This window comes from Vipera ursinii (genome assembly GCF_947247035.1).
Source record: "Vipera ursinii genome assembly, chromosome: 2".
In the NCBI taxonomy this organism is placed as follows: Eukaryota; Metazoa; Chordata; class Lepidosauria; order Squamata; family Viperidae; genus Vipera; species Vipera ursinii.
The window spans coordinates 68,714,214-68,729,162 of record NC_139513.1 but is presented as its reverse complement, the minus strand read 5'-3'; the positions used below and the strand labels follow the sequence as shown (position 1 = coordinate 68,729,162).

The window sequence follows — 14,949 nt, the reverse complement described above, 5'->3', positions numbered from 1 at the left end:
ATCCCATCCGTCATCATCAGGCTGGTGGCTTCTGCTTCCTTCTTCTGGGAGAAGCATATATAATATATATATTACTAGTTTTCAGAGTTGTTCTGTTCTTTCAGTTAAAAAAAATCCATTATTTCCTATCATCTACCCTATCTGATAGAAAAATATATGTAACAGCACGGAGCCAGTCCCAAAATACTCCAGAGACTGAAGGAAATAAAAATGTCAGCCTTCAATCCTGTCAAGTCCCAATAAAACTTGTATTTCACTATTATCCAAATTCAATCTGTTTCCATCCTTCAGCTGTTTCAGCAGCACCGAGCAGCTGGAGCCTGGACAGCGGAACCAGGGAGGCCCGGCCATTCCTGCCTGCTCATGTTGGGAGCATCCTGGTCCCACCAGTGCCTCCCCGAAGTTTGACCCATGGTAAGGAAATGGTCAGGGGGTCTGCAGCAGAACCCCTTCAATGATGCCCAGACAAAATCATGTGAAGGCCAACACAGACATCTTTGTGACTTCTCTAAAAAGAAAGGGAATTCTTGGAAGAAAATATTTTCCTGGTTCTCTTTGGCTGACAATTACCTAAACCTTGAAAACTTCAGAAGGGCTGTGAATGTGCTTTGGGACTGGACTTGGATTTTTGAATGATGTAAGGTAGCCTGGTGTCTTGCTGTAGGTTTTAATGTATAAATATATATTGAGCTCAAGCTATTTTTGAAAACAAACATGACTTAGGAGATTTTTATCATCCTTCCAAGGACAATCAAGTACCAAAAAGTAATTGAGATTTCAGATGTGGATTGCTAATGAGCCTATTTTCTTGCCACGGGAGCCTTGATACAATATCAGCTGTTGGGAAAATTCCGCTGCCTTTACCTTTTATTTTCCATTTTATGTTTATTAAAAATATTAGACTGTATTTACATAAAAAGACTGATTTCTGAAATTGGGTATTGAACTGTCAGGATTAACATTTGCTTTAACCAGTATTGCACAAATTAAGACGTATGAATAGATCAGTGATTCTGCCCTATCTGACTTCCCTTATAAGGTCACTATTTACTGCACTTTGATGCCTTCCACCATCATCTTAATGACGCTCCCCCAGCGCTGCCTGCACGAACATTGCGCAAGGTAAATGTTTTGTCACATTTCAGAACCTTCTATCCAGTCAGTTACAGTTCTTTTGGCATATAAAATAAATACTTTATGGATAACCATTCTCTGTCATATTATATCACCCTAGTATTGCTTAGGTTATACCCAGTTTTTGGAGAGATTAAAAGCAAAAAATCAGTATCCCTAAGAGAAACCTATAAACTGCAAGCTATCATATAAGGGTCTCCTGGGTTATTTGAGAATAAGATGCTAAAAAGTGAAACACATCCCCAGGATGTTCAAAAGAAAAATAAAATATTCCTATTTATTCTTTTATATAAGCTGTTCACCTTGAAGAAGTTCATATAAATAGTAGTCTAAATTATGTCCAATTTTTGCTTTTGCTTCCAGACTAATGTGAGAGGATGAGTCCAAAGTTTCCTCCTAGCTTAATACTAGGGAAGGAAAAGGAATCTTTGCTGCTGAGCTGTGCTGTCAAAATCAAGGAGGCGATACACAGTATATTCTAAACTTAGCTGAACATCTAAGATACCACTGACAAAATAAGCCTTTTCTTAGCACATATTTTCATTTCCAGTTATTTGAACATATTGATTCAAAAAGAGATACTTAACTAGGTCTTTAGAAAGAAAATAGTCTGCTTATTATCTCTATTTTGTTTTCCAGAATTTGTTTATTTCCCAAAAATTCCATCTTGACTTGCAAAAATAGAAATAAAAAAGTTTACTCTTTGTTCTACCTTATATCTTTGATTTCATCCTTAATTCTTTGATCCCTAATTCTGTGAACACATGGTTTGTCTCAGATTTGTTTTGCTAAATCCAATTGTCTTTCTATTAGAACTCTGAACAGTCTGCATTCCCATTAATCTATTATTTATAAATTTAATTATTTTTAAAACTCTTCAGTAAATATTCTAATATTCAAATTTAACTGACCCCTTTATCCATTTTAAACTTTCTTCTTAAATGCATCTATCTAGATGATAGTTAGAATCATCTTTATGTTGCCTATGAAAAAATGGGAAAAATGTTTGTGCCATTTTTGCCATCTTTCATAAATTTAAATGCTTATGTACAGTAGTGGCCAAAATTGTGGAAACCTTTTGGGAAAAGTACAGTAGAGGTACAGTAGAAATGGCATCTTTGGTTAAGTTTCCACCAATTTTTGTTCTAATTTCTTTATAACTGACTAGCCTTGTTCACTTAATAATACTATTTACGTACATCACTTTCTGGGCAAACAGTCAACTCTTTGCACTATTACTTTAATTTTATTATGTTTTACAAGCTCACTAAATGAAAGAACACAAAAAAATGCAAAGCACCTCCCAAACCTAGTCATTTGAAATTTTCCATACTTGAACAAAAGCCAAATCTTCTATTTTGTATGCAAATAGCATCCAGTTCACCAAGAAATAAAATTATCAGCAAATTACCTTTAAAAACAAAAGGCAGTCTTCCCCAGAAATTGTACATATTTAACTAAAATTCATTTGCTTCATGCATGCTTGTTTGGACATTTTGCTTGGCCCAGTTTGTTTAGCTGTAGATATTGTGCTTTTTACTCAGTATTACCCCATACAAATGCTCACTTTTTGTGATTTTTTTTCAGTTCAGGAAAATATATAGAGCAATATATATATATATATCACAAACAGGTTAGAGGAGGTGAGATATGTTTCTTTTTAATTGACATGAAAAACAAGAATATCACTAAAATGAGCTGAAAATAGGAATAATATTCTTTTATCTAGAGCAAACATAAAGTATTCACCATGGAAATACATGAAACTCTTTGTATGTTCTAATATATATATATGTGTGTGTGTGTGTTTGTGTCTGTCTCTTTTGCTTTGCTTTTCCATTTAAATAGTCTCCTCTTCACCCGATACCTGCATCCCCCACCAGTCCCCAGTCTGGCCTGGATGGAAGCAATTCCACTCTTTCTGGTAGCGCTAGCAGTGGCGTTTCCTCACTAAGTGAAAGCAATTTTGGCCATTCGTCTGAGCCCCCTCCTCGAACAGACACCATGGATTCTGTCCCTAGCCAGACGTGGAACACTGATGAAGACTTAGAGACGCCCTATCTCCCTGTCAGGTACAGTCTCTCAGAACCGGATGTTTTAGAAACCCTCAAAACCCAGCCCTGCCGAAGCCACTCCGCTCCATCTGGAGTCATTCCTCAGGACACTATGGACCCTCCAGCTCTGCCCCCTAAACCGTATCATTCCCGTCACCCAAACATGGATAAAGAAGAGGGAATGATTCTGGAAGAGGATGAAAAATATCGAGCGCTGCATCGCAAAATTGCCCAACCAGCTACTTGTGCAAAAGAGGAGCAAGCAAGGGTGGCATGGGAACATGGCATCAGCGAGCAGTAGGCAGAATTTTCAGAGTATAGTTTGTATGATCATTCCAAGTTTTAGAACCAGAACAGTGTGTGAAAAAGTAGAGAAGAAGTTGGTTTTTTTTTCCTACTGCTGTGAGATTGACTGGAATCAGAGACTGAGCCAGCATGTAAAAAAAACCTGCTGCTTTCCTTTTTATTTAATTTTATACTTTCCAAGTTTTTAGTGGTTTGGGATTTGTTCTTTTTCCCCACACTGGATGCTACATTCCTTCTACAGTTTCAGACAACAGAAGAATTGAATGACGCACAGGGAAGTGGCATGGGATTTTTACAAGCTTTTGGTTTGAAGATGTGCACAAATTGAAGCAGTTGCACTAGGAATGTGTTTATTTGTTGTGTTAAATGGATTTTGGGGATTCCATGAAATGTCAAGCCAGAAGGTGCAGTTTAAAGTTTGAAGTACAGTGAATTCTGCTTTTGAAGATACTGGATCTTTCAGGCTTCGGGCATATGAACTCTTTTGTGGTGATCTCCCTGCACTGCCTCAGGAATGCTGAAGCAATCTGACTTACGTTCGCTTGCTATTGCCTATTTTAAATATTTTCTAGTTTGCTAGACTTTTTATTTCAATTTTTTTTCTCATTCATTATGGTATATTCAAACAAGCCGTAGCCCATTTTTGGCCAGCTGTGCCTAAAGAAGCTTTTGGCCCCAGCATTCTTTTATTCTTAAAAATGGTGTTGCCAAAAGCCAATTCAGGATTGGAGAAGGAATAACTGACTCAGCAGCTGGGAATCTAGTCTAGAATAAAATAAAAGGAAGAACTGAGTGCATACTTGATCTTTGCCTCAAACACCCCCCAACCCTGTTCCAGTGGGTTAAATATAGATATTAAAATCGTGACTTATTGAAAGGCATTGACATACAGAGGAAGGAGCTACTTAATTTGTATTCAAGAACTAGTTCTACCAATTAATTTAACTTGTTGCCATTGTACATTATCACCAAAGGAACCATGATACATGGTGCCATATATTATGCAGTAGTTGATAGCGTAACTAAAGTTGGTCAGAAAATGTATGAAAGGAATACACACATTAAGCAATATGGAAAACTTATAATGCAAAATAGTTTTATATTGATAATTGAAGAATTTTAATCAATGCTTCATTTTCTTATAATTCATTCCAGGTTCTTAAAATGGAAAATATAAATGGAAAAGCTTTAAGGTCTAGATTTGTTTTTGGTTTTTGCCCAGTCCTTGGAAGGGTAAACATTCCATTTATTTTTACATTTTTCACAAGCACATTGTAAAAAATTTATAAGTTCATGGCTGTTCCACAAAAGTCCGAACTAAATTATGAATCACTTAATATTGTAGGAAAATGGATCCTATTCACTACAATGGATTTACTCAGTGTTTCTCACACAAAGGCAAATAATTAAAATGTCTATCCATTAATAGAACATGCAACACTCGTAGAATGGATTCTCCTTCTTGTGCCCTTAATACTCTCAAGATGTACTCCAGGGGTCTTCTTTGAAGCAGACTTTAGGAGTATAAAAGCAAAAAATAATGGCCAATGTATGAGTCAAACTCTGCTCATGAAAATGTAAATAGAATCTAAGAAAAAAAATCAAATTTAAAATCTTGATTTCTGTAATTAGTGAATCATTATTTGTAGGAAAAAAGGGAAAAAAAATAAAGCAAGGGTACAATGTGCAACAGCTTCCTGTGGCCGAAATTGCTTTTCATGGAAGTGCAGGTAGTCCTTGACTTACAACTGTTTGTTTAACAACCACCTGAAATTATGACAGTGCTGAAAAAACTGACTTATAATTGGTCTCTGCACTTAAGAACCATTGCAGCATCCCCAGGGTCATGTGATTAAAATTGGGAGATTGGCACTTGGCATGTATTTGCAATGGTTGCAGCATCCTAGGGTCAAATGTTCGTGATTTGTGACCTTCCCAGAGATTTCCCACGTGCAAAATCAATGGGGGAAGCTGTTTTTACTTAATTAACGTAGCAAAAAAAAGATAGTAAAATCAGGTGCGACTCATTTAATGATCACATCACCTACAAATGGAAGTTCCTCTCCCAATTGTGCTCAAAAGTCAAGACTACTTGTAGGTTGTTCAGTTACTTTCTTCAGTGTCTCTTGTGTGCATAAGACACATTAAATTCTTAAGTGAAATAACATGAAAAGTTAATTTTGTTTACAGTCATTTCTTAACTTGGTCCCATTAGCAGCATTTTCCCATTGGTGCCCCCAAAAGCATATCTACAAAAGCACAGTAGAAAACCTAAGTTTCAAATTTTAGAACATCAAACATCCAGGCATCCTAAATTTCACACATTCAAAACTCCAGCAGGATACTTGAAGTATATAATCTTTTTGAAGTTTGAGAGAGCGGTAGCACACTCCCAAGTATGTTTAAATAAAATATTTGTTTAAATTCATTGAATCTTGTTCTATAATAAGTGGTGGTTAGAGGATTGAATTCTGGATGCTAAATATATTTTTTCTTTTTATTTAATTCTGAATTTTTTAACAGGTCATATAATATTTATTTAATAAATTTATATAGCTGACCTACTTAATGGCTCTCTAGGTGGTAAGAAAAGATAAAGTATAACACACAAATCAGTCAAGACCACTGAAAAACACTTTGCCAACACCTCCCCCAGACAGAAACCAGGCTCCATTGATATTGTGGCCTGTGTGCCTAAAGGAGAAGCCAGGTTTTCACAGACTTGTAGAAGCAAAAAAGATTGAACTATTTCAATGTTCAGAGGGAGATTATTCCTTAAGGGAGGTGCTGAGATGGCACACTTCCTAGGATCTACCAAGTGACTGTTTCACTGAGAGGATTTGGAACATGCCCATCTTGATGTATTTAGTGGAACAAGCAGAAACAAATGGGAGTAGCGGTACTGCAAGTAATCTGGCTCCATGCCTCGTAGATAAGGTGACAACCAGTATCTTGAATTGCACTTGGAAGTCTACTGGGAACCAGTGAAGTTTACATAGCAGCAGTGTTAGATGAGCATATTGTATTGTATCCAGAACTGAACAGGCCACTGTCTAATTGGGAGGTTGAGAGCCAATTTGATGTAGTGATTAAGGAATCAGGCTAAAAACCAGGAGACTGAGTTCTAATCCTGCATTGGGCACAAAGCCAACTGGATGACCTAGGCCCACTCATTTTCTCTCAGCCTTGGAAGGAGGCAATTACAAACCATTACTGGAAAAACTTGGCAGGATAACTTCAGGAAATCTCCAAGACCTGAATATGATTGACCAGAAGAAAGGAAAATTGGGAGGTTATTAGGGCATTGCCTCCCAATCTAGGAACTGGCACAACTGTTACATAAGATGTCTCTATTCAGAGACCTTTTTTCCACAACTGCTATCTGTTCCTCAATCAGAAGTTGAGGACTACCAGACTACCAACTCTGTGGGAATGTCACCCCATCCGATATTAAGAATGGAAGATCACTAGATTCAGGGAGCTTTAAAAGCCAAAGGTAGTCAATCTCATCAGTTGAGAAAAAGCCTGTTCTTCTCCACCACTCTCCCAGCATCCAGGTACTGGCAGACTACCTCAGTAGTATCAATTGGATGGCCCGGTGCAGAGAGTTACAACTGAGTATCATCAGCATACTGATAATACTTGATTCAGTGCCAACCGATGACCTCACCCAGAGGTTCCATGTAGATGTTAAATAGGGTTTCAAAGACCAAGTGCATTCATATTACCATAATCACCAAGTTCTGTGGAGAAGGCCCATTTTGATTCATTAATAAGGATTTTCAGGATCCATTATTTTTCAGTTTCTTTTATGATGTTGGTGCGTGTCCACGCAGGTTTGTGATAGCTTTTTAAAGGAAGCATTGTGTATATATCTGTGTGCAAAATATAAAATCAGATTTCCAGTATATTTTAAAAGATTAATGTGAAATTAAGCATTGCATAATTTGGAACTGAAAGATCACAAAATACAGCTAGTCCTCAACTTACGACTAAAATTGAGCCAAAATTTTCTGTTGCTAAGTTAAACATTTGTTAAGTGAGTTTTGTCCCTTTTTACGACTTTTCTTGTCACAGTTGTTAAGTGAATCACAGCAGTTACTAAATTAAGTAACATGATTGTTAAGTGAAACTGGTTTCCCCATTGACTTTGCTTTCAGAAGGTCACATGACTCTGGAACATTGCAATTGTCATAAATATGAACCAGTTGCGAAGCATCTGAATTTTTGATCACGTGACCATGGGAATGCTGTGATGGTCATGTGAAAAAGACACTTTCCAGTGATGTAAGTCAAGGACTACCTGTATATGGATAGAAGTCAGGCTCTTTATTAGATACCGTATGCTATATTGCTAAAGTTACTTATTAATTTTTCAGATCACCAAATAAGCACTATTGCATGGAATCTATGTGTTAAAGTGGCTTTCTGTAAAAGAGCATCTTTTTTTCTTGGACACAGGTAGCAAATGGAAAATAATATTTTTTATATTTTTGGACACAAAAATATCACAATCCTGCTGCCTTGAAAAAGGTATAAGTGCTCCAAAATATAATATGTTGCCTGGAAGAGAAACTTTAAAGACAATGGTGGTTGGAAAATGGGATGAATTCATTCCATCATGTATTAGTAATAGAGGATATAGTTAAATTTTGTTATTATAGGAAAAAATTCCTTCCCCAGGAAATGTCCCCATAATAATTTAATTTAATTTAATTTAATTTAATAATATTTATATACCGCCCTTCTCCCTGAGGACTCAGGGCGGTTCACAGGGCAGAATAAAATACTACATACAAACGTTAAAACAAGATTAAATAATTGCCCATATTAAAACAGTTGGAATAAAATTCTAAAACAACAATTTAAAATTAAAACAAAAAATTAAAAAACCCCACCAATCCCCATCAGGCTAGGCCGGCTTGTACAAACAGAAACGTCTTGAGGTCGCGGCGAAAGGAGCGAAGATCGGGCGCCATCCGGAGCTCTACCGGTAGCTGGTTCCTCAGCTCCGGAGCGCCCACAGAGAAGGATCTCCCCCTGGGGGCCACCAATCGACATTCCCTGATCGGTGGCACCCTGAGGAGGCCCTCTCTGTGGGAACGCACAGGGCGCAGGGAGCTTGATGCCGGCAGCAGATGCTCCCTAAGGTACTCCGGCCCCATGCCATGAAGGGCTTTAAACACTGTTACCAGTACCTTGAATCTCACCCGGAAGACAACTGGCAACCAATGCAGCTCACGGAGCAGCGGTGTAACGTGGGAGTATCGGGAGACTCCCAACACAACTCTCGCGGCTGCATTCTGTACCAGTTGGAGCTTCCGGGTGGTCCTCAAGGGCAGCCCCATGTAGAGAGCGTTGCAGTAGTCCAGACGAGAGGACACGAGCGCATGAGTGACCGTGCACAAATCATCCCGGCTAAGATAGGGCCGCAACTGGCGCACCAGGCGAACCTGGGCGAAGGCCCCCCTAGTCACAGCTCCTATATGGTCTTCCAAAGTGAGCCGTGAATCTAGGAGGACTCCCAAGTTGCGAGCCCTATCTACGGGGGGTAATAATTCACCCCCCATAGCCAGAGGTGGAACATCCGAATAAACCCGGGATGAAGGTATGCACAGCCACTCAGTCTTGTCGGGGTTGAGTTGGAGTCTGTTCCTCCCCATCCAGACCCGAACCGCCTCCAGGCACCGGGACATCACGTTGAGGGCATCACTGGGGTGGTTTGGGGTCGAAAGGAAAAGTTGGGTATCATCAGCGTACTGATGATACCCAACTCCAAAGCCACGAATGATCTCACCCAGCGGTTTCATGTAGATGTTGAACAGGAGAGGCGAGAGGACCGACCCCTGAGGAACTCCACAAATGAGAGACCTCGCGGTCGACCTCTGCCCTCCTGCCAACACCGACTGCGAACGTCCCCGGAGATAGGAGGAGAACCACTGTAAAACTGTGCCTCCCACTCCCAATCCCCTGAGACGCCGCAGCAAGATACCATGGTCGATGGTATCGAAAGCCGCCGAGAGGTCTAATAGGACTAGAACAGAGGAATATCCCCTGTCCCGAGCCCTCCAGAGATCATTCACCAGCGCGACCAATGCCGTCTCCGTGCTGTGCCCGGGCCTGAAACCCGATTGGTACGGGTCTAGATAATCCGCTTCATCCAGGACCAGAGGGAGCTGATGCGCCACCACACTCTCAACAACCTTCGCAAGGAAGCGAAGGTTGGAGACAGGACGAAAGTTGTTTAATACAGCTGGGTCCAAGGCAGGCTTCTTGAGGAGAGGCCTTACCACCGCCTCTTTCAAGACGGCGGGGAAGCTACCCTCACTCAAAGAAGCCGATATAACTGCCTGGAACCAGCTGCGTGTCCTCTCCCGGGCTGCATAAACCAGCCAGGAAGGGCACGGGTCCAATAAACACGTGGTGGTGCTCAGTCTCCCCATCCCACCCTCGTCCTCATTTTACTGTCAATGGGGACTAAATAATTTTCTATACGAGGAATAATGAGACTGCAGGAACTTTACAAAGGGAGTATAATTTGCTTAATTTTCTCTGCATTATGTTTATGTAGATATCTCACATGAATGCTTTGTAGTTGTACAGGAAATTGAGCAAAAAATGTATAGATTGTGATGTCTGGTACTCTGCCCTGTAAATGTGTTTTTTAACCTATGCCAATCTTATTTAAATACACACACACACACACATTAAGCCAATTCTCTTTTTGTGTATTCTTGTTCAGAAAACCTGTATTAATTGTAAGGAAAACAAACTAAAGGAAAAAATGTACCAGAGTCCTAAAGATATTTGGTTGTATATATTGTGATAGCATGTTTCCAGAATCAACAGATAAGTGATGTGAATTTTAGGTGTAAATATCTGATGTTTTGTTTCGGAATTTTTCTTTCCCCACTCAACAGCTGTGATGTGGAATTAAAGATTAATACTGATATTAAAAAGCATTGAGCAAATATATTTTCTGAGTTAGTGATGAAATATTTATTTAGATGGCCAAGTATATCATACCAGACTCTGTACAGGTAGTTCTCAAGTTACGAATGCAATGGAGCCTGCCAATTACATTCGTAACCAGAGGATTCATTAATCATGTAAAATGAACGTGAAAACTTTACTAATTGAATGCGTGGGTCGTTAAGTACACAGGGTATCTCAGGGTGGGGAAGGCCATGGGGGGCCTAGTGATGGAACAGGCCACCTTCTTAACACCACCCAAGGCCTTTTTCCGACCCACTGAGATACCTCATGCTCCCCACAATTTCTCTTCACCCCTCCACAGGCACTGGCCTGTGGAGACTCATCTTGTGAAGATCTAGCAAGCTGTCTCTTCTCTGGCCTCTCTGCTGCAGTTTGTGTCTGCTCCCAACACTCCAAAAGCAGAACGGGACAAATGTGTCCTGCTTGGCTTCTGGAGCAGCGGAACAGCCATGTTGTCTCCCCCAAAGGCTTCCAGTCGTAGCACAAAAAGTGTTTGCACGCCAACAAGAGGCTTTGAAATCGCGTTGCCTCAAAGCATCCCATTGGCTTGCAAACATTTTGCACGGAGACTGGAAATTTCTAAACACCGTGATCACGTGGGACCTCAGGCATCCATCCACTTCTGCAGAGAATGGCAGCCTGAAGTCCCACAAGATCGCAGTGCCCAGAAGCTTCTATTCTCCGTGCAAAATGTTTGCAAGCCAATGTGACACTTTGAGGCAATGCAATTTTGCTGCTCCCAAGTAGTAATCAAAATTTCTTTTTATTTCAGTATTTAATGCTTCCTCTGTTCCTCTTTGTATCTGCTATCTCTTGCTTAAACTGGTTTGCCACGCGGCCGCCATGGACAGCTGGGAGACTTGCTGTCTCTCCCCCGTCCAGTTTCACATTGCTCAGGGGCCCTGAAAAGGGCCGAAAGTTGCCCCGAAGAGGTGACCAGTAAGGAGGGGTGATCACGGGAGAGCCGCAACTCTCCCGTTAGACCTGGCAATCCCTCCAAACCGGCAGGCAAAAGGACCGGCCATTAGGGCTCGTCCCTAGGCTGCTAACAGCCAAAGTCACATTTTCCACCAGGCAACTCAAAGCAGCGTGGAAGAGACTGGGTGAGATCTCCCTCTTTTACACCCTAATTATTTTCTGTACCTCCTTAAGCTGCTATGCATTTTCCCCCCTTTGGTGAGGGAAGGGGGATTTTAGCCCTCCCTCCAGAAAGAGCTGCAACCAACCACCCAGGGGAGTTTAAAACGTTGAAAAAGTAACTGAATCCCAATTGGAATTTTATTTCTCAAAGCTTGTGGACTGAAAGACTTTTTACTTTTTATTTTTCATTATCTACTTCTGTTTTAAAATCTGGGTTTTTCCTTATAAAAAAGAATTAAAACTGAAAAGATTAAAATAACTTTGGGACTCAAAGGGAAAGAGGCGACACCGTGTGGTCAAATTTAGTATTTTAATCTGTTATTGTTCAGGGGCCTGGCTGACAGCCCAGGGAAATAGATAAGACACATAACCTTGAAAATTTTGAAACAACAGCTGTGAAAGGCTCTGTGTTCCTTACCCAGAAATTTTTTTTTCTTTCTTTTGGATTTCCTAAGTATAAAGCCTTTAGTCTAAAATACTAATATGGAAGAAAAAGACTAGGAACAAAATTTCCTTATGGATGAAGATCAACAAATTCTCTTATGTTGAAAACAATAATTCAAACTCAGCCAATGAAAAACTAAGAGGCTATGGGAAGGAACAAGAAGACAGCCCAGATATGAAAGCCCAGATTTTGACCACAACTAAGAATCATCTATACAAAATACAATAGAAAAAAATGAAACAAATATTGACATTTGAAAATCCAGAAAAGACACTGACAACTTGGAAAAAGGAAAAGGTTTCCTATACAAATCAGAAGGAATTGGAGGATCTAGAAAATGAGAAGATAAACAATTCAGAACAATCATGTCGATATGGAAGAATAAAGACACGACCCACCAGATCTACAAGTCCTCTCAAAAAAATGGTGACTGGATGGTTTCGCCAACATCAATTAATATATATAACATTACAAGGAGATTGGTTTGATGACCCAAAAACAAGGACATGGAAGATGATTTGGCAAAGGAAAAAAAGCTAGAATAAGACTGAAGAAGAATGGAGTTTCGACCATCTTATCGAAATCTAAAACAGAATATACTTAAATAGATAAGATGTGCATGTTAAACACAAGACATTGTTATGAACTGAGATAAAGAAAAGTTTTGGGTCATTAAAACTTAGTATAAATACTAATAGCTAAATTTTAATATTGATTTGTGCATAAAGGTCATGTAAAGATGAATAGGATGTAGATAAGCTAAAAATTATTGATGAAAGTAATAAACAGGTCCATATGGAACATCAGAAACTGGAATGGATGATTCTCAACCATACCTCATTGATGCAAAGATCTTAAGGGAGCAAGCAGGTTTTAGACCTGGGCGGTCATGTTGTGGCCAAATCCTAAACCTTACAAAACATATTGAGAGTGGTTTCAAAAGAAAGTTAATTACTGGAGTGACTTTCATTGACTTAACTACAGCACGTTACATTGTTAACCATAGAATATTGTTATGCAAGTTAAATAATATCATCGGAGATAATAAGCTTACCAGACCTGAAGATTTTTATGTGATACTAAATGATAAGAACAGTAGATGGAGGATAGAGAAGAAAGGGCTGCCACAAGAAAGTGTATTGTCTCCCATATTGTATAACATATATATGAATGATCAACCAGTCCCTGACAACATATTCATCTATGCAGACAATACAGCAGTGGCTGCACAAGGATCAATTTTTGAAAAGGTAGCTGGGAAACTTACAGTAGCACTTGAAGAATAAGGATATTACAGTAGTAAAGGTAAAGGTTCCCCCACACATGCGTGCTAGTCGTTTCCAACTCTAGGGGCCGGTGCTCATCTCCATTACAAAGCCAAAGAGCCAGCGTTTGTCCGAGGACGTCTCCGTGGTCATGTGGCCGGCATGACTAGATGCCAAAGGCACACGGAACACTGTTACCTTCCCACTGTAGTGGTCCCTATTTTTCTACTTGCATTTTTTACGTGCTTTCGAACTGCTAGGTTGGCAGAAGCTGGGACAAGTAACAGGCGCTCACTCTGTTATGCGGCACTCGGGATTCGACCTGCCAAACTGCCGACCTTCTGATCGACAAGCTCAGCGTCCTAACCCACTGAGCCACCGCGTCCCTTGATATTACACTATCAACTACTATATTTAAAGCCCTACCCAAACAAGACCCAAATATGTGCTTTCCACCTCCGAAATCGAGATGCAAGGGAAGAGTTGGATGTTATGTGGCAAGGGAACCGACTACAACACTGTCCAACACTGAACTATCTTGGTGTGACTCTTGATAGGACATTCTCTTTTAAACATTAAAACTAAAGTCAACTCAAGGAACAATATAATTAGGAAACTGATAAAACTACACATGGGGAGCTCAACCATCTACATTGTGCACATCAGCTTTGGCCTTGAGCATCTCTGCAGCACAATATGCTACTCCAGTGTGGGGCACATCTGCACATGCGAAACAAGTTGATGATGATGATTTCACAATTAATGAAGCAGTACGCTCAGTGACAGGTTGTCTCAAATCTACACCAACTGAGAAAATATATCCTCTCACTGGTATTGCTTCACCTAAGATCAGGAGAGAAGTAGCAGCAGATGCCGAGAACTAAGCAAGACAATGATCAACACCTCCTGAATGGACATATGCCCCAAGCCCCACCGACTTATCTAAGAACAATTTTATGGTAACAACATTCTTGAGGTTATGCAAGAACAAAAGCAAATTGAAAGATGGAGGAAGGAGACCATCAAACAAGGAATAACTTTAAAGCTGGCCCACATTAAAAACAAAATTCTGTTGCCTGCTCTCAAAAGAAAGTATGTATCTACCCATACACAACACACATATACACATTACACACACACACACACACACACACACACACACACCTACGCCCATACATATAAATATTAATCACTGTCCATTTTGAACACATAGCAGAAAAAGGAAACGAGAGTTCACAAGGTTGATACTATATGGAACAAAACTGTGACTGAATCCAGATGTTCTGCTTCGGACACCACGAAGCCTCCTCCCAGAAGATAACAAGGAAAACAGGTCATGAAGAGGTCCTGCAGACCTTGCTCAAGCATCACTTATATGCTAGATCCTGGATAGAAGGACTAGAGCCCAGTCCATCTGCTGGCATGTCAACTACTACCAGAAACATGTACCAATAATGACTTATTTTTGGCCAATGACAAAGCAAAGAAGGTGGCTTTATTCTGGCAGTTCAAAGTTTGATCTAGACACAGAAGAATAAGGTACTTTATATATATTGCTTTAAACACTTTTTAATATTTAATATTCAGGAATATTAGAGATTAACATTTC

The 14,949-nt window shown here is 39.8% G+C and overlaps 1 protein-coding gene across 1 annotated transcript in view; it reads left to right on the top strand.

The window, feature by feature from the left end:
- The window catches only part of DOCK3 (dedicator of cytokinesis 3), a gene marked incomplete at both ends in the record, with an annotated part of 184,279 nt that extends 180,790 nt beyond the window's left edge, over positions 1–3,489 (top strand). The window contains 2 exons of the mRNA XM_083354955.1: positions 1,040–1,122; positions 2,983–3,489. Of these exons, the coding sequence (XP_083211081.1) occupies positions 1,040–1,122; positions 2,983–3,489 (590 nt within the window). The remainder of the gene's footprint in view (positions 1–1,039; positions 1,123–2,982) is intronic.
- Positions 3,490–14,949: the final 11,460 nt, after the last annotated feature.